Source organism: Globicephala melas, chromosome 20, assembly GCF_963455315.2.
Source record: "Globicephala melas chromosome 20, mGloMel1.2, whole genome shotgun sequence".
Taxonomy (NCBI): Eukaryota; Metazoa; Chordata; class Mammalia; order Artiodactyla; family Delphinidae; genus Globicephala; species Globicephala melas.
In genome coordinates, this window is record NC_083333.1 from 54,178,938 (window position 1) to 54,203,699 (window position 24,762).

The 24,762-nt window shown below is 37.3% G+C and overlaps 1 protein-coding gene across 4 annotated transcripts in view; it reads right to left on the reverse strand.

The window, feature by feature from the left end:
* Positions 1-24,762, reverse strand: part of STXBP4 (syntaxin binding protein 4) — a 182,774-nt gene that overhangs the window by 22,330 nt on the left and 135,682 nt on the right. For all 4 annotated transcript variants that reach the window (XM_030881608.2, XM_030881607.2, XM_060291045.1 and 1 more), the window contains one exon: positions 2,555-2,612. In XM_030881608.2, the coding sequence (XP_030737468.1) occupies positions 2,555-2,612 (58 nt within the window). The remainder of the gene's footprint in view (positions 1-2,554; positions 2,613-24,762) is intronic.

Genomic DNA, 24,762 nt, shown 5'->3' on the forward strand with positions numbered 1-24,762 from the left:
GGTGCCGCTTTCCATTCCTTCTACGGGACTGAGTTAGATCTCAGGGCAGTCAAAGGGCTTGCTACTACTTCTCTTCTCTCTTCTCCTAGGATGCTGTTCTCCCTTATAGTAGGAGCCCAGCCCAAGGCTACTGTTCCAGTCAGCAAAGGACAGTGGCTTAAACCACTGGGTACCAGGCAATGGGACATGCTCACTCTCTGACTCACACTCACGTCTCTTTCTCCCTCCTTTTCCTTGGTAGTTGGTGATGGTGCCCTTATCCTTTCCTTTCCTGGTTAGGCTCTGACACAGCTTTGGGTTAGGATACTGACAGATGGCTAAGGCTAAGCCTTGGTGAAAGAGTTCCCCACAGGGTCCAGACTCATTTACTGACATTTTTCAAAGGCCTCTGACTTCAGAACCTGGGTTTACAATGAATGCCAGTTTGCCTTCCTTTGATGGGGCATTTCTTTTGGGGACCTTCTAGGAGACAGGCATGGCTGAGGGCAGGATGCAGCTCACCACCATCATAATATCGTCCTATTAAGAGCTGAGCGATGCCCACTTTCTACAGTGTTAAGAAGATTAGAGAATACAATGCGTAGAAAAATACCCCTAACATATGCCTGGCTGTTGAGCATCACCGCCCCCCCGCCGCCCCCATTCCCACATCTCTCCCCTTATCCATTACAACGTGAACATAAGAAAGAAACCCAGTGCAAATTTGGATGTGGTTTTTCATTTTCTTGTCACCCCTACAGTACAGTGATTCAAATCTCTCAGGAACTAAACATAGTTAATACAGCATATTGAAGTGAAACTTTCCTTCCAGAAGAGTTATGATTTGGGAAGTGAATAGTATGGCGCTAAATGTAATCTGTTCATGGAATTCCTGGGTCCTTTGCTCCAAAAGTCCCTTTCTCCTTCATGTATTATAAACTACACCTTTGCTTTATTAATTACTTTTTGCTAGAGACCACAAGAAAAAAAAAATCAAGAAAATACTTTGCCAGGTTTACCCCTAGCTTTTCCTTAAATCTTTTCAAAATATGAAGCTTCTGAATTTTCAATGTCTTTAATGGTCATACGATTTTTCCTGTTCTTTTTTCCACCATGATGTTTTCTCCATGTTGTAAATTAATGATGACTATTTTATTAGGTATCTACTGTGTTCCAAATTTTATGCTAGGTGCTTAACATTTAACAACTCTATAAAGTAGGTACAATTCACCTTATTTTTTGATGAGAAAACTGAGATGAAGAGAGATGGAGGAAACTGTGTAAAGTCACAGAGTTTGAGAATCCAAAATGTGGATATTGCTTTGAAAAATACTTGCACATTTGAAAGAACAGCAAGGATACATCTCTCTTTTCCTCCCCAAATGCATACCAAGTATCATTTGCTAAAAAAGGGTCATATAAGGAAGTCTCGTGGGATTTTAAGAGGATGCTGGGAATCCCCCTTGTGTTCTCATAACTCCAACTCTGACATGAAAAGAGCTACTCAGAACATAGTGGAAGTATACCAGATTGCCATGTCCAGAGTAAAATTAACCAGTCCAGCAGCTAGAAAATGTATTTCTGTTGAGGCTTTCAAAGAGAGGTCTCTAACAGTCTAGTATACTAGAGAGAATCCTAGTGTCAGAAGACTTGGGTTCCCTTCTGGCTTGGTGACTTAGTTAGCTGTGGATTTTTTGGCAACTACTCTAGGCTTTTATTTTTTTCATCTATAAATGAAGGATGTTCTGAGACTCCATTGAGATGAGGTTTGTTCATATACTGTCTCATTTATCTCCTCAGTTATATATTGTATGTTTTTCCTCACTATTAAGTAAATTCCTTGATATCAGAGAATATATAGAATATATATAGTCTGTATATCTCACTGCTGTATCTCCAAGGTATGGAATACTGCCTGGTGCACAGCAAATGCTCAAGAAATATTTGCAGGGCTTCCCTGGTGGCGCAGTGCTTGAGAGTCCGCCTGCTGATGCAGGAGACACGGGTTCATGCCCCGGTCCGGGAAGATCCCACATGCCGTGGAGCGGCTAGGCCCGTGAGCCATGGCCGCTGAGCCTGTGCGTCTGGAGCCTGTGCTCCGCAACGGGAGAGGCCACAACTGTGAGAGGCCCGTGTACCGCAAAAAAAAAAAAAAAATTTGCAGAATAAATGAACTGTGTACACTGCAAAGCATGAAAAAATGTTGATTATTATTACTATTATTGTTAATAAATTTTGAGACAAAGCAGACTTTTTCATTAGATATTAACTTTGCATAAATATTAATACTTTTAGCCAAAAGTGAATTGAGGCAGCCAACATTTAGGTTCAAATGACAATCCTGTTCCAATTTTTTGATGTTTCCCTTGAAATAATTATTAGGTTTTTTTTTTCTAAATAATATCTGACATTAGCATTTAAATCACATGAAATGAAAATGGTGAAGTTTCACTTCTTGTTACTAATTTTTGTAACCTCCAAGAGGGTTTCTTGGTATTACTGATTATTCTGCAACTTCCAGGTTCTCTCCAGATGTGAAGAAAATTGCTTACTTGGTTGAGATGCTTGTACTTACTTGATGAAGTACTTGATTCCATCTGCTGTGTAAGCTTCCTCCCACCCGTAAGGTAGACCTTGAGTGAAAGGAAACCAAAAATACATTTAATAAGATGATAAAGATAACTTTATTTTCTGGACACAAATTTCCCACAGCTTTACAATTATTTGAGTACATTTCTTGTACAAAATAATTGTCTAGAAAGGAGGAATTAAAACAATTCAGATGAGCTTTCATACTCAGCATCTTAGAACACAATAAATAAGTCTTGAACAGTTAACAATCTGCTTTAGTTGCATTAAATGGATCGTGACTTGTCATTTACATGTGGTGAGCATTTTTTTTTTTTTTTTTTTTTTTTTCGGTACGCGGGCCTCTCACTGCTGTGGCCTCTCCCATTGCGGAGCACAGGCTCCGGACGCGCAGGCTCAGCGGCCATGGCTCACGGGCCCAGCCGCTCTGCGGCATGCGGGATCCTCCCGGACTGGGGCATGAACACGCGTCCCCTGCATCGGCAGGCGGACCCCCAACCACTGCGCTACCAGGGAAGCCCGGTGAGCATTTTTGTCAGCAGGATTCAAGCAAAAATTTTTGGTGCAGGGGATGTTTTTTTCCTGGCGGCAGAAAGATGGACAAGATGGCCTCTGCTTGTCTATTCGGGCTCAAAGTTTCTTTAATCGGCTCCCTTTACATTCTTTCACTCAGCTCCACAGGGAATCGACATATGAGTACCAGATCAGCAAGCAGTTTGAAAGTAGCTCTTGGACAAGACAAAATTCCTTATGAAGTCTAAAATTTAGCAAAGTGATTTACAATGGATTGTAGTATTTTATTTTGTTAATTAAGAATTTTGTGCATTAAATGTTAACGGCCAATTTGCTAAACTCAGCTTCCATTTCAGTAATGGGATTGAGAATAATTGGTTAGCTATAAAGAGATGCAGACTGAAGTAAGCAAGCAATCATTTGGCCATATTTCTATAAATAAGTACATTTTTGTCCTCACCAACAGAACAGACCCAGGTTGAGGCAGCCCATTCTCTATATTCCAATTATGGGTGGTACTCCTTTAGAACACAAGGGTTTCCATCCCTTGGCTCCACCCCTGAATACTGTTAAGCAGAGGTCCCCAACCCCCAGGCCACGGACCAGTATCGGTCTGCGGTTTGTTAGGAACGGGTCACACAGCAGGTGAGCAGCGGGAGAGTGAGCGAAGCTGTGGAATTGTCTTCCAGGAAACCGGTGCCAAAAAGGTTGGGGACTGGACTTTCCTGGTGGCACAGTGGTTAAAGAATCCGCCTGCCAATGCAGGGGACACGAGTTCGAGCCCTGGTCCGGGAAGATCCCACATGCCGCGCAGCAATGCCTGCTGAACCTGTGCTCTAGAGCTGATGCTCCACAGCTGGTGCTCCACAACAAAAGAAACCACCACAGTGAGAAGCCCTCGCACCGCAACAAAGAGTAGCCCCCGCTCTCTGTAACTAGAGAAAAGCCCGCGCGCAGCAACAAAAACCCAATGCAGCCAAAAATAATAAGTAAATAAATAAATTTAAAAAAAAAGGTTGGGGACGGCTGCTGTAAAGGATTGTAATTGACCTTTTGGATCAGTCTTTGGTATTGACTTATCAAGGCTCCTTTGATGAGTATAAGAACATTAACACATCAAAGAACAGACTCCTGGTGCAGGTAGCCTACTTCTTTAGAAAGTAACTGAGCTGTAACAACAAACCATTTCCCCAAGTCTCAGCAAGGGGCAGAGCAAAAATGCAGGAACAGCAACTATGAACAAAATAAAACCTTTCTCTATCATCATTCACTTCATATTCTTTGAGAATAGCTCTAATGATGTTATTTTTATAAGAAAAACAAAACAAGCTTTACTTTATATTTACCTCCAGTCTTTTAACACAGTTGTATAAAATAAGAGCCTGGCCCAGAATTCTGTAACTACTTCCTTTGTGGATTAACACAGGCCACCTAGGAGTTTCTTTTTTCCCTTAATGAATAAATGTTCCTATTTTAAGCACAAAATAAGCATATCTGGGAACTCAGCATAAGCAAATGACTGGCTTCTTAAAAGCCCCTGAAGTGACACTATATATATCTCCGATAGTAACCATGGCCAGCACACGCTCAGCCAGACAGGCCATGATCAACTGCTGCTGCAGTTCACGTAGATTTATCGCCTTTACACTTTCTACACCTTTGTTACAGATCACTTCATTTTTCGCTGACAAGCCCCTCACCTGAAGGGAAGAATCTGATGACTGTACACAAAACCCCTGCTTTTATGACAAAAAGGTTCAGAAATGCCAGGAATGATGATCAATAGGGCAAAGACACGCTAAAAGTAGAAAGTCATTCTAATGTGACTAAGATTTTTGTTTAAATGACTTGTCTCTTCAGTGCAATTATAGCCATATTTCTAATTTATTAATTCACAGGTCTTTTTTTTTAATGAGGAGACAAAAATATGTATACTTTAAAGACAGTATCTTTTAATCTATAGGATCATTTGAGAATTGAGATTGACATTGGGATACCGCATCCCCATGCCATCAAAATAGAGTTCCTGCCCTGATTGTTTTCTTACAATTAGTAAACAAGGACTATAACTTCACAACGGTCTTATTAAAGGTACCAATTCATATCCATATAAGTCAAAATGGTTATTCAATGACTGTAGCCATCAAGATATTCCTGTTTATTGAACAATATTTGAGGATAAATTCTCTGTTCTGAAAAAATAGCATTTCTTTTTAGAAGACTGAGTGGTTTCTTCTTCTTCATGCAGTTAATATAGTCTGTAAAAAACAGACTTGGGGACTAAATTGATAGCGACTATCTTTCAGTGATAGTTCAGTAATAGAAAACACAATCACTGTCCAATTAATTATGTTAAAAACCACAATATATTGATACACCAAATAACCTACTTTATAGAAAAAGGGCTCTTTTGATTTCTACAAGCTTATATAACTATGATGGACGCAATTGTCCTTTAGTAAAGATTTTCATCCCTTCACAATAAGTGATTTGGGTATAATTACAACATACTATCTAAATACTTTTCAATAATCGTTATAGTCCCAAGGCATTAAAATTTTTCTACATTCCCCACATCTTTATACTTGCAAATATATAATGCTTCTATTTTTCCTTTTCATCTTTGCTTTAAAACTGTTATGACAACTATTGTTTCTGATTGGAAGTATTTGTTTATGAACCCTCACATAACATTCTTTCCATCAGAGATCATTTGTTTCAAAGTACTCTTCATGAGTATTTTGCCAAAGTAGGAGTCTCGTGCATATTCAGCTTAGAACACTGGCTGTCACCTAACACTCCACATATCCAAAACCAAACTCATCACGTGTCCATACAAAATAGTTTCCCTTCTATTTTCCCAGCCTATTTACGTAGGAAAGTTCTCTTTGTCATATTTGGCCCTTTCATTAAATATTTATTGATCATTTTTTTTAGTGATTATTTTTCTGTGTTTAGCATTTTACCTGGTGTTCAATACATAATGATTAACAAATTAACATGTACCTTGGTCTTATGAAACATTAAAAAGTAATCATAAATAAAGACACCATTAAAAGTAGGAATAAGTACTAGGAAAGAAAAGTATTGAATACTATGAAAGAGTAACTCATAGCACAGACAAAGGTTAAACTCCTTAATACATAAATAACTCCTACAAATCAGTAAGAGAAAGGAAATGACAAATAGGAGTCTGTGAAACATGTGGAACATTCAGGACATAAATGTACTTAAACATATGAAAGTAGGCTTAATTTCACTCTTAACAAGAGAAATACAAATTAAACTAGTATGAGAGGCTGTGTTCATCATGTTAGCAAAGAGTAAAAGATAGTTTAATAAGACACTGTGTTGAGGGTATGAAGAGGCAGTCATTCTCATACTCATGGGAGTATACATATGATAACATATGTATGGGGAGAAACTTTTCAAGATCTACCTAAAATTTTAAATGCTAATAACAACAGTTCACATTAATGGAGTGGCCATGTGCTAGACATTGCATTACACATGTACCAACTCTCTTAGGCCTCACAACAATTTTACGAGGTACTATTATTATCCCCATTTTACAAATGAGGAAACAGGCATGGAGAGGTTCCATCACTTGCCCAAGGTTACACAGCTGGCGGGCAGTGGAGCCCAGACTCTTAACCACTACGCTGAACTGGCTCCATGGACCATTTAATCCAGCAATTCTTCCAGGAATTTATCTTATAGATAACCTTTATGTACAAGATTATTAATTGTAAAAGTAAAAGATTGAAAATAATCTAAATAACCACCAATGGGGACTGATTAAAGACTATATATCAGATAACGGGATATTGTCCAGCTGTGAGAAAGAATGAGGAAGTACTTTATGTACAGTGTGGATAAAGGGATGTAGGATGAAGGAAGGATCTCTGAAATTGCTGGAGTTATCCAGGTACAGACGTGGGCAAGAACACTAGGTTGAGTGAACAGCAAGTGCAAAGGCTCTGGGATGGGGAAGAGCTTGGCATGTTTGAGGAACTGAGAAATCATTGTTCCCGGAGAATAGTGAGTAAGTTAGGAGGGGACTGATACAAGAGTGAGCTGGAGAGACAGGCAAATATGACTATGCAGGGTTTTGTAGGCCATGTTAAAATTGTTTGAAAGTTTCTTAACAGGAAAGCTGGAGATATGCTACTGTTTAAGATGAAGAAAGCTGCAAGAGAATGTTGCTCCCACCATATGTGCGGAAAGCTGCACAACCTAAAAAAAATTTAAAAAATTTTGTTTAGTTCCTCAGAGACTAAGTTCCTCACCTGAGCTGACCCTCAGGTGAACTGAAGTCCAAAGGGTGACAAGCCCCTCTGAGGGAAGATGGGGCACGTGAACTCTTTTTCTCGTGGCAGAGCACAGGAAGAAGTCTTGCCATAAAAGTGGGTAGGAAGAAAATATCTAAAACTGTGATAAATTTGTAAAGCCTGCTTACGGGCTAGCATGATAGTTTGGTGTCCCCGGGAGCCCTAGACACAAGGAGAGCCTGCTCTTCCTGAACAGCTCTTTGCTCATGAGAAAGACAAGGGGTAGGCAGGAGACCTGAGAGAGCCCCTGGGTAGTGTGGGCTCATGCAGGACCTGCAAAGGTTCGAGGGTGGAGCAGAAGTATCATCCATGACCTGGACCCTCCTCTGATATGAAGTAATAGCCGGCTGCAGTTCGGGGAGGAACAAGGGACATTCCCACATGTGGACAGGAATCTGAGTGACAGAAGGCAAGTCATCTGTTCCTGGGGGAGGGGCAAGAAACTGTCACACCCCCAGTCCCTCCCAGACTCCACGAAAACCTCATTTGTCCTGGTGGGGTGAGGTGGGTAGAAAACCTGATGTCTTCACCCTGCACTGACACTAAGTCATGGAGGGGTGAGAGCAGGAAACCTTTCAAATCCAGAATCCTGCACTGATGTGACACAGAGTTTGACTTCCACAAGGAGCGGGGCAGGAAACCCACTTGAGCACTTAGTAGGAGGTAGGGTTGTTTGCCACTAAGGAGGGACAGGAAGGCTGGGAAAGTCCTACCCCTGAGACTTGGGCATGGGGCCTGTCTGAAACCCAGAGACCAGAGTAGGAAAGCTGAGAGTCTCTCCACACCTCCTCACTCCCCACATGCACCACTCACCTGACACTGAGCTGCCTACTCTGGGAGAGGGCAAGAGAGCAGACAGTAAATGTCCACTGTGATGCAGGTGTGTGGAGCCTGCTGCCTGCTGAGGATGGGGCAGGCATACTGAGAACCCCTACCCCCAGCACCCCAGACCTCACATGAGCACAAGAGAACAGCAGACAAGCACTAGAGGAATTTGAAGTCTGTGGTAAACTCAATAGAACCCTAGAAACAAAATGCAAATCCAGCTTGCCTACAAATGAGAGTGAATAACCACCCTCCCCCGCAAACACACACTAAAGGCCTGACAGAGAAGAGACAGACCCATTTCAGGGTTTAAATAACATTTACCCCAGTCTCTACAGTTCTGTACCTCCAAATACTGACAATCACAATTATGAGACACAGAAAAGCAAGAGAAAAAGATCCATTGCCAAAAGATAAAACCACCAACAGAACCAGATCCAGAGAAAATATTGAGCTTTAAAATAATTATAATTACACATTAAGAGATCTAGTGGAATCTAGTGAACTATGGTCGTGTGACTGCAGTGACGCTCGTTACTTGGGTATATCACACAGAAGGTAATGACTGAGCTTGTTGAGGCCCAGAGTCTTGTTAAACAGCGGGAGGGAAGGAGAGAGTGCCAAGTGAGCTGAGGGAATGTGTAAGAGTGATTGGAATAATGGACCCCAGACTTTAAGCTGAATAAGAAGACAAGTAAAAATAACAGTGGAGGCTGAAGGATAGAGAAAATAGGAGATCTTATTGAGGAAAATAAACTATGTAGTGAGCTGGAAAGGTAGGAGGTTTGAGAGGGAGAGTCAGGAGTCTGAACCACTGTCTGTGGTGCCAAGGTTTGTGGTGGAATTGGAAGACCATGGTAAAGTGGGAAAAAATGGGCATTGGACAAAAAGAACTGAAAAGTAAAGGTGGTGGACTCACATGGATGATAGCAGGAGCTGGGATGGGGAGAAACACTGGAGAATGAGAATTCCAAGAACACAATAGAGAAAGACAACACCATCAGTCTCAGAGGGCTCAAATAACCAAATTTATCTGAAAAACATTTTCTAGTGTAGTTGTTATGAAAACTCAAACACATTTAACTTTTAGCATCTGATATCTTGAGAAAAAGGGAAAAGAGAGGGAAAGAGCTTGGGCGGAAGGGTGGCTATGAGAAAGAAAGAAAGAAAGAGAGAATCTAACTCACAATTAATAAAGCTTCACTAAAGAATAAGATATATATCACAGTGAAATTTTTAGCAGTCACAAAATTTGAATCTATATGTAATGTTCCTCAATTATAATTGAAAAACTATGGGAAAATAATAATCTTGTGGAGTCTATATGATAGTGATAATAGCAGTCAGCTTGCCTAGCTTACAGGGTTATCGTGAGACTCTTATTAGAGAATATATAACTATATGATATATATACAAAAGGAGACAATTATTATTCAGAGTAAGGAAAATAATAGCTCCTTCCTTCTCCTTCGTTTATGGTTCTAGAGATATAGAGAAATTTGGATGCTTAATATAGGAAAGGTGTTTAAATTATCTACAGGGGAAATCTCCATTAATATACTGGGATATTTTTTAGAATCCTCTCCCAGTACAGGAAATTATATAGTCTCTATTTCACTCATGATAATACCCAATAAAAGAATAACAGAAACCAGTGGGACACTCTGACCCTCAGTGAGTGGTATGATGATAAATGCATAACAACCAGCTCTTGGGGGCAGGAGGAGCCCTAATTTGTAGCATTTGCTGATTTCCGTGGTGTAAATACTCCTACCATAACTGATTTCAAGCTACTTATGTGACGTCAATGACTACAGAGTTGGGAAGAAATACGTAGTAGTAAGCCATGACACAGTATTCCCGGATATGAGACATAAATAATCTCAATGACAAAGATAAGGAAAATAATTAGGAAGTGGTAAGTTTTGAGTATTTATTCCTCTTTTAAATGTTTAAACTGAAAATGTAATACAATTTTTAATTTTTAATAATGATTATGTTTCACAATTAGCTCACAGAATTCTTGTAAGCCAGTACTAGCCAGGTCCGGTATAACCACCGTGGAACCTATATCTTACCTCCCTGGTCCTAATAGAAAGTTCAAAAATCAAAGGATACAAATATCGTTTTATCCAAAAGATGATAACATGAAACCGGTATCAGTCTAAAATGATGTGAGAATTACTGTCCTAATCATAAACTATGTGTTTATCAAATGTTTACACAGAGATTTCTATATGCCTGGCATTTTTCTAGGTATTTAAAAAATATTAACTCATTTTATCCTAACAATCATTTGAGATAGGTGTTATTATTAACCTCATCTTACAGAGAAGAAACTGAGGGATAAAGAGGTTTAAGTAACTTGCCCATTGTCACACTAAAAAATGGTGCAGCCACAATTTGAACCCAAGCAATCTGGTGCTACAGCTTATGCTTTTAACTATTGTCATGCTGCTTCCATTTCCCTAATTCCTGTTAGCATTGCCAACAATCAATATTTTTAAATGGTCCAAAAGTATTTTGCTTAACTTTCTGAAGAACAAAAGAAAAAAACTCTTAACATTTCAAATTCTGCCTTATTACCTAGAGAAATGCTCTTTTGAAAGAAACTGAAATAATGTTTATACTTAAACACAAAGCAGTCTATTTTAGAGACATTTTAATGTTAGAGTTACGATTGTATAAGTTAATTTGTAGGTATGAACTGCAGTGCCAAGTTTTAAAGAACTACTAGCTAATTTTCCTATGAAAGATGAACCTATTATACTGAGAGATGGTTGTAACCTGTAAATAGCCAAATAATGCAGTATTTTAAGTATAAAAACTTTCTAAGGACATAATTTATTAAAAACCTATATAGATTTTGTGAATTGTGCTTTAAACTTTCCTTAAAATTAGACTTGCATAAACTTTATATTAACAGACAATTTAGGATCTGTGATCTGATTTTTTACACACGGTTACATACATCATCATTTGAACAAACAAACAAAAAATCAAATGACTATATAATGTAGGAAGATTTTATGTTTTTATATTAGTATGTCTTAAATTTAGGAGTTCAAATGTTAATATAATTAGATATAAGTCCTTTCTAATTAGAGGTCATTCACTGAGCAGGTTAAAAGCTGTAATATATTAAAGAACAACATGGTAAAAATATCCCTAGAGGTTATTTGGTGGTTCATAATCCTCTTTATCTTATCACTCTTTTTGGGCAAATACTACACTAATACCCAGTTAGGAGGAGGGAAAAAGCTAACATTTACTTTCTACATTTCTTTTCCCAACAGATGCAAAAGTCAGGATTTTTACAGCTGAAATTTTACAGTATTTTACAGTTAAAATCATGGGGTGATTTCCTTGAACTCTGATATGCAGACATTCGAGAAGCCTGCTGAAATGTTCTTTCTTAGGCAGCTAGCTTTCAATCCCGTGACCCAGACTGAAGGTGAGAATGCAGAATTTCACTGGGTGTTGTCTCTGGGCATTCAGACGATGCTGGGGGAATGATCTGGTTAGGTTTGTTTGGCTTAAAATCGATAACCTACAACAAACTTCATTTTGTGCACTAATAAAACAGCATAAAACCTGCTGAAGCTTTCTTCACTAGAGTATGAGATCTCCCTCTGCATAATCAGCCTAAAGAGGTCACGTGTGTGTGTGTGTGTGTGTGTGAGAGAGTGTGTGTGTGTTCCTAATTCCCTTTAGTGTACAAAGATAAACAGGATTTCTTTAAAGCACCGCTATTGTTACAATAATAAAGATATTAAGAGGTCAGTGGCTGCTGAACATGAATTAATTCATGTATTAGAAGGGAAAAAAATGAACTGCCTCTTCTTTCTTCTCCATTCAGCAAGACTGATTTTAGTAATTAGAAGTGGCAAAGTTGCTGTCAAGCAAGCTTGATTTCCTCTGGTTAAGAGTACCAGCAATATGTTGAGTAGTCTAAAATGGATACTACTATTTGCCTGCAACTAACAGTTGCCTGAGAGTTGACAGACTTGAATTAGGAAAATAGGAACAGAAGAAGGGAGAGAGAGATAATACATAAAAGGGATTATGGCATCTTAAATTTAGGCACAGTAAACTTGGGCAGAAAAAGTGAGCTTGGAGATGGTGGACTCAAATCTCTAGATCCCATCTATCAATCTGATTTGGAATCTCATCCAAGCTATCCCTGATCCAGCTGGTCAAAATCTCCCTCACGCTTGTCCAGCATGGTAACCTCTTGAACATTCTCAGCAGTGCTTCTGGCTACTTATACCTAGCTAGGCTCTGGATCTGTCAGAAACTTTACTCGACACTTTTTCTCCTCACATTTGTTGAGTGACTACTATCTGAGGCCCGGTAGAGTGGTGACCAGATTCAGAACAGTGCCTCACACATACATCCTGGGCACCCAAGAAATATTTGTTGACCCACTGAAGAAATCTGCTTTCCATGAGGGCTGATGGTTCAATGAATCCTGAGCATATTTGAAATTTTACTGTTGTTATAAGGTCTTTGTACTCACCAGGGGAACTTTCTTACAAATATTTGCAGAACTGTTACTTGTGGATTTTGACAACAGGATAGTGGAGGACCAACAGACATGCAATTTTAGAAACACTATCACAGAGCAGATGAAATTAGGTCAAGATCATTTATGTTCCCACCCTAAGGACAAATAATGCAACTCTAAGCATCACTAGTCCCTAGTCATGTAGCATTTTGCTGTTAACATCCTTCTCTTTAAATTTTTAAAAAAATGTGATTAACTGAAAATCTGTTAAGGATCTCACATTACTTTCAGATAAAATTTGAAAAAATCATAAAAACAAGAACTCTTTTGGATATTTGCCTTTAAAAAGATTTGTTTAAATTTTTATTAAATGCATTTTTTAAAATATGCAAAGAAAAGCAATAAAAACACATTAGTAGAGCGGGTAAAATTTTGAAACAACAGCCTTCATGCAGTCAGATAAACTCAATACTGATTAAAGAATTATAAACTCTAATAAAAGATAAAAGATCTTTGCTTTTTTTCCTCTTCAAAGACTATTAGTGCTCACAGAAGAGTTGATTACCACTTAAAAAAATCAAAAATCCATAGTGTGGCATTTAAAATCCTTTCAAAACACATTTCTTACAGAAAGACACGTACTGGAATGTGCACAGAAACTTTACTCATAACAGCCCCAGCTGAAAGCAATTCAAATAACCATCAGTTGGTGACTGGATAAATAAATTGTGGAATATCAATCAATGAAATACTGCTGAACATTGATACAATTGCACACAACACCAAGGATGAATCTCAAAAGCAGTATACTAAGTGTAAGGTGTTACATACTTGGAGTCTATTTATATGAAATTAGAAAAGGCAAAACTATAGTGACAGAAAGCAGGTCAGTGGCTGCCTGGGACCAGGGGTGATGGAGGGGACTGATTACACAGGGGCACATGAGAAAGTTTTGGAGTAATGGAAATGTTCTGTAATACAATTATGGTGGTATTACACAACTGTATATATTTGGCAAAACTCAGTGAATTGTACACTTACATTTTATTATATGTAAACTATTCCTTTTAATTTAAAATTTTAAAAGGCAGAGGGAAATCTCTCTGGGCAGCCGTATAAAAAACCTCATAAAAAAAAAAAGAGACTTTAAAATACAGCTTCAATCTTTTTTTTTCATTTTCATGTCCTATTAATCCCACCTAGTGTCTAGCCTCCTAGAATTATTGACTTCTTTCCTTCTGTGGATTTTTAGATACTGTTTTTCTACCTGGAATGCTCATCACTGTGGGATATATTCACTCAATAACCACTTTTGAATGAACTTCAAAGACAATAGTCATGTACCACAGTCTCTTTGTCAGGTTATAGGCAGTTCTCTAATTTAGGGACTTCTTCAGTTGTTCCCAACTACCTAGAAATTTTTCTTTGATGTACAATTTACATACAATAAAATGCACAAATCTTAAGTGTACATTCACTGAATTTTGACAAATGTATAATCTAAAACTCCATCAAGATAGAGAACATTGCCATCACCCCAGAAAGATACCTTTCCAGTTGATTCCTACCACCATTCCCCAGGCTACCATTGTTCTAATTTTTAAAAATATTATGTTTTTTACTTTTAGAAATACCATTTAGTTTAAAAAAGGATTTCTGTTTCTCTGCTTAGATATCCTATCTTTGCATTCATTGTGAATATATTTTCCTCTACTTCATTGCACACAGTTATAACAAGTACTTTCAAGCCCTTGTTCCAACATCTGGATCTTTTGGGAGTTGGTCTCAGCTCATTGTCTTTTCGCTTAAGAATGGTTACATTTTCCTGTTTCTTTTTACACTGGTAATATTGTTTTATATTCTGGAAAGTATGAATGTTACACTGCAGAAACTGAATTCTGTTATTACTCTGAGGAGTGTTGATATTTTTGATTTTGCAGGAAATTTACTTGGTCAGACTCACGCTGTAGGATATATCTATCTCTTGGGCACAGGCTCAAATCTTAGTTCAGTTTTTTTTCCCCCCTTGGCTGGGCTGTTACAATCTTCCCTGAGCTTGGGGTCAGGCAGAGAGTTGGGTGGAGTTTATATACAGAATTTGGGGGCCCTGTATCTGGCTGTCTGCTCTCTAGGCTTTCCTCCCTCACTTTCTGGCACTGGTGGTTGCCTCAAACTTCATCTTCTAGTTCCACACGTCATAGAGATTTCAGGTTATCAGAGTCTTACTGTCCCATGGGTCCTGTTAGGTCTTGGAGTAGGGTGAGGCAAGCAAGGTGTCCATGGTGCAAAATATACGAAGGTACTCATTCTCAGGCTCATGCAAGTGCAGAGTCAGCACACAAGAGTGATTGCCTCCTTAAGAAGGCCTTGCTTGCCTCACGCTAGTCCCAACCCTGGGTGCTGCCCTCAATCTGAAAGTGGAACAAACAAGAAACTTATGCCATGTTTGTTCCTTCTTCCAAGTTTTGACTATTGTCCAGAACCTGCCTGATTTTATTTACTCTCCAGAGCCTTCAGGTGGTTGTTTTTCTATTTTGCCCAGGGTTTATAACTGAGTTCTTTTTTTTTTTTTTGAGAGTTGTTTTATTTGGCAGGAACTTTCAGGATGCTTCAAGCAGTATCTCAAGTAACCCTGAGGGAACTGCTTCGAGAGGAAATGGAGGAAAACTATATAGAAGTTTTGCAAAAAAGAGCAGGTAGTCAGGAACATCAAAAGATTATTGTTAATTAAAGAAAACCAGATATCCCAAGTTAAGGTATTTAGCACTTTTCTGTGTATAGGGAGATGCAAGAGTCTGGGCTCACTGGAATCATTCCTTTGATATGCACCTCAGCTATCTGGGGCCAGTATCCTGTGTTTTCACATCCTGAGTTTCCTCAGGGCTCACCATGGGGAGTGGCTGCAGTCTGATGGCTGCTAGATGGCAGGTATTCTTCCTGAGTTCCCTCAGGGCTCACCAGCTCACCATAGGCTGTGGCTGCAATCTCTGATGACTGTGACATCCTTTGTTTACTGATATGGCAGCCAGTATATAATTGAGTTATGAGGGATGGTTAGTCTGTCAGGAGATTATTCGGTCATACTGGAAGTGGAACTCTCAGAATCAAAGAATTTTTGAGTGGAAAGAGATCTTAGAAATTCTCTATTGGATTGTCTTACTTTAGAAATTGGAGACTGACACCAAAAAAGGTTAAAAACCTTTGTTATAGAGTCAGTTATAGGGAAGGAAAGTAATGTGACTTCTAATCTAGTGATCGTCCTCTATGTCACTCTGTAATAATGCTGAAAGAGCAACTTCTGTGCAGAGCGTAAACTGTTGCACTCAGACCTCTTTCAAATGTAAACAGTGTATTAATTCTCAAATATTAATTACTGCCTACTTAACAGTTTGCTATTGTTATGGACTGAATGTTTGTGTTCCCACAAAATTCATATGCTGAAACCCAAACCCCCAGTGTGGCTGTAGTTTGATCTGATAGAATTACTGTCTTATAAGAAGAGATCCTGACCCCTCTCTCCATCGCTGTATGCGCACAAAGAGGAGATCATGTGAGCTAACAGAGAGACGGTGGCTGCCTACAAGCCAAAAGAAGAGGCCTCAGAATAAAACTTACCTTGCTGGTACCTTGACATTGGACTTTCCAGCCTCCAGAACTGTGAGGAATAAGTTTCTGTTATTTAATTCACTCAGTCTGTGGTATTTTGTCATGGCAGCCCAAGCTGGCTAATACAGCTACATAAATGGATCCAAATTTTGCACACTGGTAAATCAGCTTACTTGACAGCATTGCTTTAGATTGACCACACAGAGGTAAATTCATACTCTTCTTTAAAAGAGCTTGAACTCATTTAAAAATAAAATCTGCCAATCAGTACAATAAAAATAAATTTCTTTTGAGTGCTAAACCCATCACTTTAGGTAAATCTGCTTTGAAGTGGGAGGGCAAAAAGTGTTTCTAAAATGACTTATCCTATTGTTTTTCCTACCTTATTTTTAAATGCATACATTTTAAATATATATATATATATATATGGCTATTAATATATATCAGAGTCCATTCTGCAAATGCCTTATAGACTCATACCTTCCAAAACAGCATGTAAACAGGCACTGTGCACAAGTAAGGCCCAAACACATACCCCTTATTTGCATCTTTCCATCTAGCAGCACTTAGTAAAGATCATAGGTACCATAAGAAGTTAAGAACTAGGAGAATTATCTCTCATTTGACCAGTGATGATGATAATTTCTGATAATTCAGAATACAAATACTTACATGCAATTATAAACAACTTTTATTTCTATATATTGATTTGGTTTGACTGATGTAGACAATGATTCCAAGTAAATCAGATGTCAATTCTGCCAACTCTCCCCTTAGCTTTATACCATCATATCCAGCTTTAGTAATAAGGCCCCCAAGTATTTCTTTCTCCTTCATTTAATTATCTTAAGTTACTGAACAAACAGAAAAGCTGCTATATTTGGGGATCCTGATAACAAAAGTACGTAGGTAGGAGATAATCCAACTACTACGTTGGAATTTGGGGTCCTCTGGACATTGCAAGTTTTAGGACTGGAGTTTGAGCAAACCTCTCCAAAATTGTATGTCTGCTTTAATTAATAACAGAAAAGAAGAGGGATAATAAATAAACACAAGGAATATAAATTTAAATTTGAATTAAAAAAGGAGGAATCACTGAAATCTCTGAGACTTCCTAAATAAGAAAATTTAGTTTCCTACTTTCAAGTACACTTTGATTTGAGATAATGATCTTTAATGATATATTTTAATGATTGTATACAATACTTTTAACTAAAAATGTTAAGTATTTATAGCTAAATAAGTGCTTCAAAAGTGCTTAAACATTTTTTACTTTTGGCAATCTCCTTCTAATTTTAATGGTTTAATTTGCTTAGAAAGTCATACATCAACACATACATCTAAATATGTGAGTTTACAATCTAAGGAGAAACTACTGATTAGCTCATGTTAATATTTTCATAAATTCAAGTGAGATAAAATTTAAATTAACTACCTTCTATTAATTATACAAGTATCTTCATGGGGTAAAATCTGTCTTATTTTAAAATAGAGTCATTCCTGAAAAAAAGCAAACTTAAAACATTCCATGGGCTTCCCTGGTGGTGCAGTGGTTGAGAGTCCGCCTGCCGATGCAGGGGACATGGGTTCGTGCCCCAGTGTGGGAAGATCCCACATGCTGTGGAGCGGCTGGGCCCGTGAGCCACGGCTGCTGAGCCTGCAAGTCCGGAGCCTGTGCTCTGCAACGGCAGAGGCTACAACAGTGAGAGGCCCGCGTACCGCAAAAAAAACAAAGAAAAACATTCCCACCACTCGCAACTTTTTGCTTTTCCCCAATACAGGCCACGTTCCTTCAACTCATCACCGCATTTGCACGGGCTATTAACTCTGCCTAAAGTTACTAACACTTTCCTCTCTGCCTTGTAAACTCTGCTCACGGATCTGGAACCAGCTTAAATTGTATTTCCTCTGTGCATCCTCCCCTAATTTCCTTGCCAGAGTTCATCTTCCCCTCCTCTATGGTACTTCTGTGGTTTGTACCAGTCTCTATCACAACACTTATCACTTTTTCATGTTAAACATGAGTTCCTTGAGGGCATTGGCCATGTTTTATCTTTGTACCACTTTCTGGTACACAGTACAGTCTTCGGTGCACAGTAAATGTTCAACAATGGTTTGTTGAGTATTCACATCTCAAGAAGTAAGACTTATCTTCAGATTTTTAAAAGTAAGATTGCCTGGAGAGATTTAGGAAAAATGTTGCATATTAGTTACGAATGTTTTCAGGTGAAAGTGACTGACTACCCAATTACAGGCGCAAACAAACAGGAGTTTATTTTTAAGGAGCCTGGACTTTACCCAACAATAATATCAAGGTCCCAGGTTTTTTCTATCTTTCTACTCCAGCATCCTTAGTGCAACCTTGTAGTTGCAAGAAGGCCTCCAAAGCTACAGACATCATATCTATACTGAAGGCAGGAAGAAAGGAAAAAGAGGTAGTCCCAGTTCCATCTGTCCTTATCTATTAATTAAAAGTTTTACAGAAGTTCCTAAGCAGATTTTCCTTCATATCTCATTGGCCAGGAATGGGTTGTGTGGCTACTTCCAGATTCAGCAGGCTGCGAAAGCAAGTGTCTGGCTTTACAGTTTCTACTGTGACAGACTTGGTAGGGCAAACATTAAGTCTGCCACAGATGACAAAAACAAAACTAAAAAGACAACAGGAGAGTGGATGAAGGTTAGTTAAGATATTAAGGTACCTGGTTTGTCAGAATGAGAGTGCCTGAGAAATTGGGGACCCTAGAGTATCAGTGCAAATGTGCATACAGTTAATAATTCATGTTGCGATATTTTCTCAAGACTGTGTTGCTTATAATGGCATAAATAATGAAATAGCTGTTTCAGTCTTATATCTCGCAATTCTTCCAGTGCTTTTAAATTATGACAGTTCTTCTTTATCTTCCATTTGCTCCAGTTTCCTTTTGATTCCATCACTGCCATTCAAAATTTCTCAGAGCCAAATCTTAAATGTTTCGTTCTCTATAAATGCTTTCCTGGTTTTAAAACAATTTCCCTCATTGTTCTTTTGAGCTATTAGCACTTTTTTACCATTCATAAAATACTTCAAATCTTCAATTTAGCATTATGATATTTTGCACAGTTACTTTATTCCTCTCCTTTCATAGACTTCTAGCTCCTTGAGGGTACTGAGTCTTACTCAGACATACTTGGTTCCAAAAAATTTATTTTCTGAGTTGAATATTTAATTCATTTCCTGTCATTTGCTTAGTCAGACTCTTAATGTTGGAGGGAAGGAAATGGAAGGCAAGACTAACATGTATAAGAACAAGGCCACTGCTTGTTCTTTTAATGGTGACATTAAAAACTAGAGAAAAAAAGGTTTCATTCTGGGTTGAAAATGTGCAAGTGCTAGAAAATAGAAGCTCCTCTGAGCTGATGTAACTCAGGTATGGAGCTTGGAAGGCTGGTGGTCCTGTGAAGATTATAAAATAACACTCCTTCCTCTAGGAGATGCGGTGTTGTACCACAGCATCTCCCTTGGCTTGCACGAAATACTCAATGCTCTGTGGCAGCCATACAGAGGAATTTAAGAAGTTCCATTTTCATCCAATATATCTACAAGTCTTTCATGATTTCTCCAGGCTCTGTAGTGATGGGAAACATAGGACTTCACATTTTTGGATAGGTCTAATTGTCCAAGTTTCCTTCTCATAACTGAGCCAAAATTTGTCTTCCTGTTGCTCCTATCTGATGGCCAAAAGACTTAACTTCTGATGCTGTATATAATAACCATGTCCCAAAGCACTATACATGTCTCTGGCAGGAAGCTACCTCCTCGGCAATACGAAAGTAACAGAATGGTGTGTAGCTATTTATAGGTAGGGACCATGGACATTGTATTTGGTTATTAGACATTTGTGCATGTGTACAAAACCTGGTATTTAAAATCCAACAAATCAAATCTACTTTAAGAATCTAATTTATAAATTCTGGGAATCTTAAACTGCATTTCTATTTTTCCCCCATTGGATCACTGTCTTCTATTATACTTTATTTTATTACCTACTCACTTTAATCACTTGCTGTCCCACATTGTTCACTGACAATTTGACTATTAAGTATGGAATTTTAATTTAAAAATATTATTATTGATAATTAAATACTTGCAGCTAAATTTATAGAGCAGTAAGAACTGATATTGAACATGTAGCAATACTAAATATTATTCTGATGTCTTCTAAGTATCTTGGGTAAGTTCTGAAGTTAATTGTAAAGAGAATTTCAGAAAATAAGGGTTAAACCCTTTCAATTTATAATATTCTCTACTTGAGAAGTACACTTCAGTAACCTTAACTGTGGTTATGTTTAAGAATAAAAGTGAAACTATAATGTTGGTTGAAATTAATAGGTAATCAATTACATTCTTAAAAGTTATCAGTATGATTAAGGCAAAGAAATAAAGGCCAGGTGCAGAAACAAAGACTAGGTGCAATATACATATGCTTAGCAAATTCAAAACACTCAAAGGCTCATTTTCCTTGTTTGAGGTATTTAAATATCGAAACCATGAAAGAAAAGGAATAAACTTTTATTGTAAGATTCCATTTATTCAATGATAGTTTGTTAATGCATTTTGGTAATGGACATAGGCTGAGTTAAAGTTTATCTTTGTATTGTTTACAGAAGAAGATTAACCATCAGTTAAGGTATCATATATACATGGATATTTTTTATTTTATACTTATATATTTTATTTTAAATCAAAACATATAAATATATATTCATCTGCCAATCTTTATTAGGCTAGAGGCTTTTCTTTGTTGATCAGTCCTCTGATTACGGTTCTGTGTTGTTTTTCTTGCAGAAACCACACCCAAAATGCAACAGCTATCATTTCCAGTTTCAGGTTCTTCAGAGTGGATTGAGAGTTAACAACAGTTATGAAACAACCCAAGAGCAGTAGAATCCTTCTAGACTTTTATAATTTCCCTCCAATCTTTTACAGGTGACTCTTTTACATCTAATCAATAGCATTATTAACTCACCTTTATTAAATCTCTCTAAAGTATTCAACTTAGTTTTTGTAAAATCAACTTTTTCTTTCCACTTTCACATTTCATCAAATTACAAAAATTGCAATTAATTTACAGTGGCAAGTACAACTAGCATTAATCGTTTTGGAAACAAACACAACCAACTCTGAGATACATTTTAACTGGCAGCAGTTTAAATTCATGGTAGTACTAGAGAGGGGCCTATTAAGATTGGTTAAGATAGTTTCTAAATTGGAGAAAGCAGTTCTGAAATATATATACACACATATATATAATATAAAATGAATATAAATATAATATATAAAAATATATATTGGTTCTATATTTAGAACTATATTATAGTTCTATAAAGTGGTTCTAAAATATATATAAAAGAAATATGGAATAATTATATACCAGGTACTATGTAATATAAAATAAATATATAAAAATTTAAAAAATATATTTAAATATTAATATAATATAAAAATTATATAAATTTTTATATAAAAATTTTAATAAAAATATATAAATATTTATATAACATAAAATATATTATATATATTAGTGACCATGGGGTCTTTTATAATTTGCTGAGAATAAGTTTTTAAAATTTATCTACCAGGACAATTATTTAAAAGCATTTAGTTTTCCTTGGTTTCCACAATACCACACACACCTAATTTTCCACCTAAATTTAGAAAATGAAAAAAGCCATCTAAATTTTTAAAAGATCATTCCTTTTTTGTCCAGCTTCTTCTTTCTCTACAGACCTCTAAATGTTCCTAGGGTTGAGTGTTGCATCCCCTTCTCTTCCCTACTAAGGAGAGAATGCTCTCTCCTCAGCTTGTTAGATAGTTGGCTCCTAGCCATTTTTCAAGTCTCAACTTAAATCTTACCACAGACCATTCTTGTCCTCTTCCAAATTTCCTCTATGAGGGCAGGAATCATATTGTTTCATTCATTCCTATCTACTATTAATATAGCAAAATGACTGACACATAGTTGGTCCTCAAAAATGTTTGCCGAATAAATAATACTTTATTCTTGTTCCTTAGAACACTTACCATAATTTGTACGTATATAATTAAACTTTAAAAACTATCCAGTTACCCCCTACCAAGTATATGCCCCAGGAAGGCCATGTCTGTTTTACTCTCCCTCTCAATATACAGTGTCTGACACATAGTGGGTACTCAGTCTGAATTTGTTGAAGAAAGGAAGGGAGGGGAGGAAGGAATAGAAGTGATGATATGATTGAGTGAGAGAACAGAGTCTAAAGGAGAATGCTTTAGAGTAATAGTCTGAGACTATGGTAAAAATTCAAACACAAGCTCAAAACATTCAATTAATCATTCAGTTGTTTTGCTCACATAAATGTAAATGTCTGTACCTTTGGAAACAGCTAGATGAGTCAGTGTTTCATTTGTAATACAGATGTTTGATGTCATTTAGATACAGTTGTAACTATCATTTTATTTTCTATTAGTGCAGCCAATTTGGATAGACCTATATTTCTTTAAGATGCATAATACTTAAAAGATTGCTGTGCTATTTAGTCAAGGCCAGAGTGTCGGGAAGCCTTGACCATGTGATGCACGTTCAGTGAAATAACCTGGAATTTGTCCAGTTTCTTAGCAGTAATGTTAAAGCATAATGGTTGCTATTTCACAACTAGTCTTTTTTATACTAATGGCTGAGCCAAGAGGAAAGGCTATACTATGGCTGAAATCTGCCAATATCACTTCACATATGACAGAACAGTATAGGTGTTTGTTTTCCAGAGTGTAAATACTCATTAAGAAATAATTAAATTATAATAGTAGATTGTAATAAGAAAAATTCTTTGAATAGATCAAAAAATATTTGTTTAGTACAATATTAAAAGAGTCACAGTTTCTGCCTACCAAGAATTCCAAGATTACATCAGACTTAGAAATAAGAAATTTCTTTATGCATAAAAAAAGCATATTATTAAAAAAATTAAGAGTGAATCTTTAAATATTTACCTCTTGAGAAATTTCTCTTTAGAAAGATTCTTAATTATACTTAGCTTATTAGCTCATCTGCATTATAATAGCACTTTGTACTTGTTTTTATTAATAAAAGGTTTTGATTAAAAAACCTTACACAGATAGTGCCTCTGCATAGCTGACTCATATTTTATTATTAGTGGAAGGTGCACAGAGAGGGAATACACTGGTTTTATACAGGAAATACTACAGAGATTTGAAATCTAGGTCACATAACAGAGCACTGCCAAAACAGAAGAGCACAAAGGCCAACATTTTTTCGTCTTCCACCCAAACAAAAAAAATAAACACCTTTAAACAAAAGTTAACAACTGCTTTGTAATTACATTTGGTTAACTTACATGATAATTAGATACAACCATAATTATCCTTTTTGACCTCTTCACAGTCTTAACATGTTACCTTCTTATTTAAGGAAGTTTATATTCAGTGTGTACTAAGAAGAACCACTAGACAGAAAGCCAGATAATAAAATTTGTGCTTCTGTGAATTTTTTTATCTATAAATCTCAAAGCTGTTTTAAATACCAATTAAGTTTCTGTAGCATCGTTAGGCATTAGAGTTAAGATGGGGGAACTTGACTTGTCACGTGGTAAGTCAACAACTAAACAAAAAAGAGAGCACACTTGCTGCCCTGTGCATTCCAACAGACTGCTTGCCTTCACGGCTTTCTGAATGTGGTATTATGGTAAACGTATCTCTGTGTTGTGATTTAGGCACTAATGGCCTTTGGAAAGAATAGAAATACCACAAAATACTTTGGCTATAAAATATTTAAGCTATACTCTTAAATGCAAATATACTCCACAGTAATGTTTTGAGTGCATTTATAACGTCTTTGGGAAACAGCAATATCTCCTTTGAGCATTTAAAAAATATGTTTATAAATGTGTATGTTTCATTGAATTTTCTAGCTCTTGAGACATGAGAAAGTAGCTCAGATGTTTTAATTTAGATATAAACAATCGGGCTTCCCTGGTGGTGCAGTGGTTGAGAGTCTGCCTACCAATGCAGGGGACACACGTTCGAGCCCCGGTCCGAGAAGATCCCACATGCTGCGGAGCAATTAAACCCGTGCGCCACAACTACTGAGCCTGTGCTCTAGAACCCGCGAGCCACAACTACTGAAGCCTGTGCACCTAGAGTCTGTGCTCTGCAACAAGAGAAGCCACCACAATGAGAATCCTGGGCACTGCAATGAAGAGTAGCCCCCGCTCACCGCAACTAGAGAAAGCCCATGTGCAGCAACGAAGACCCAATGCAGCCAAAAATAAAATAAATAAGATAAATAAATTAAAAACATATATATATAAACAATCAAACTAGGCATTATTTCCTGGAGTTTGTCTTTATTCCTATACTGGACTTCCAAGACTAAGGTAGGA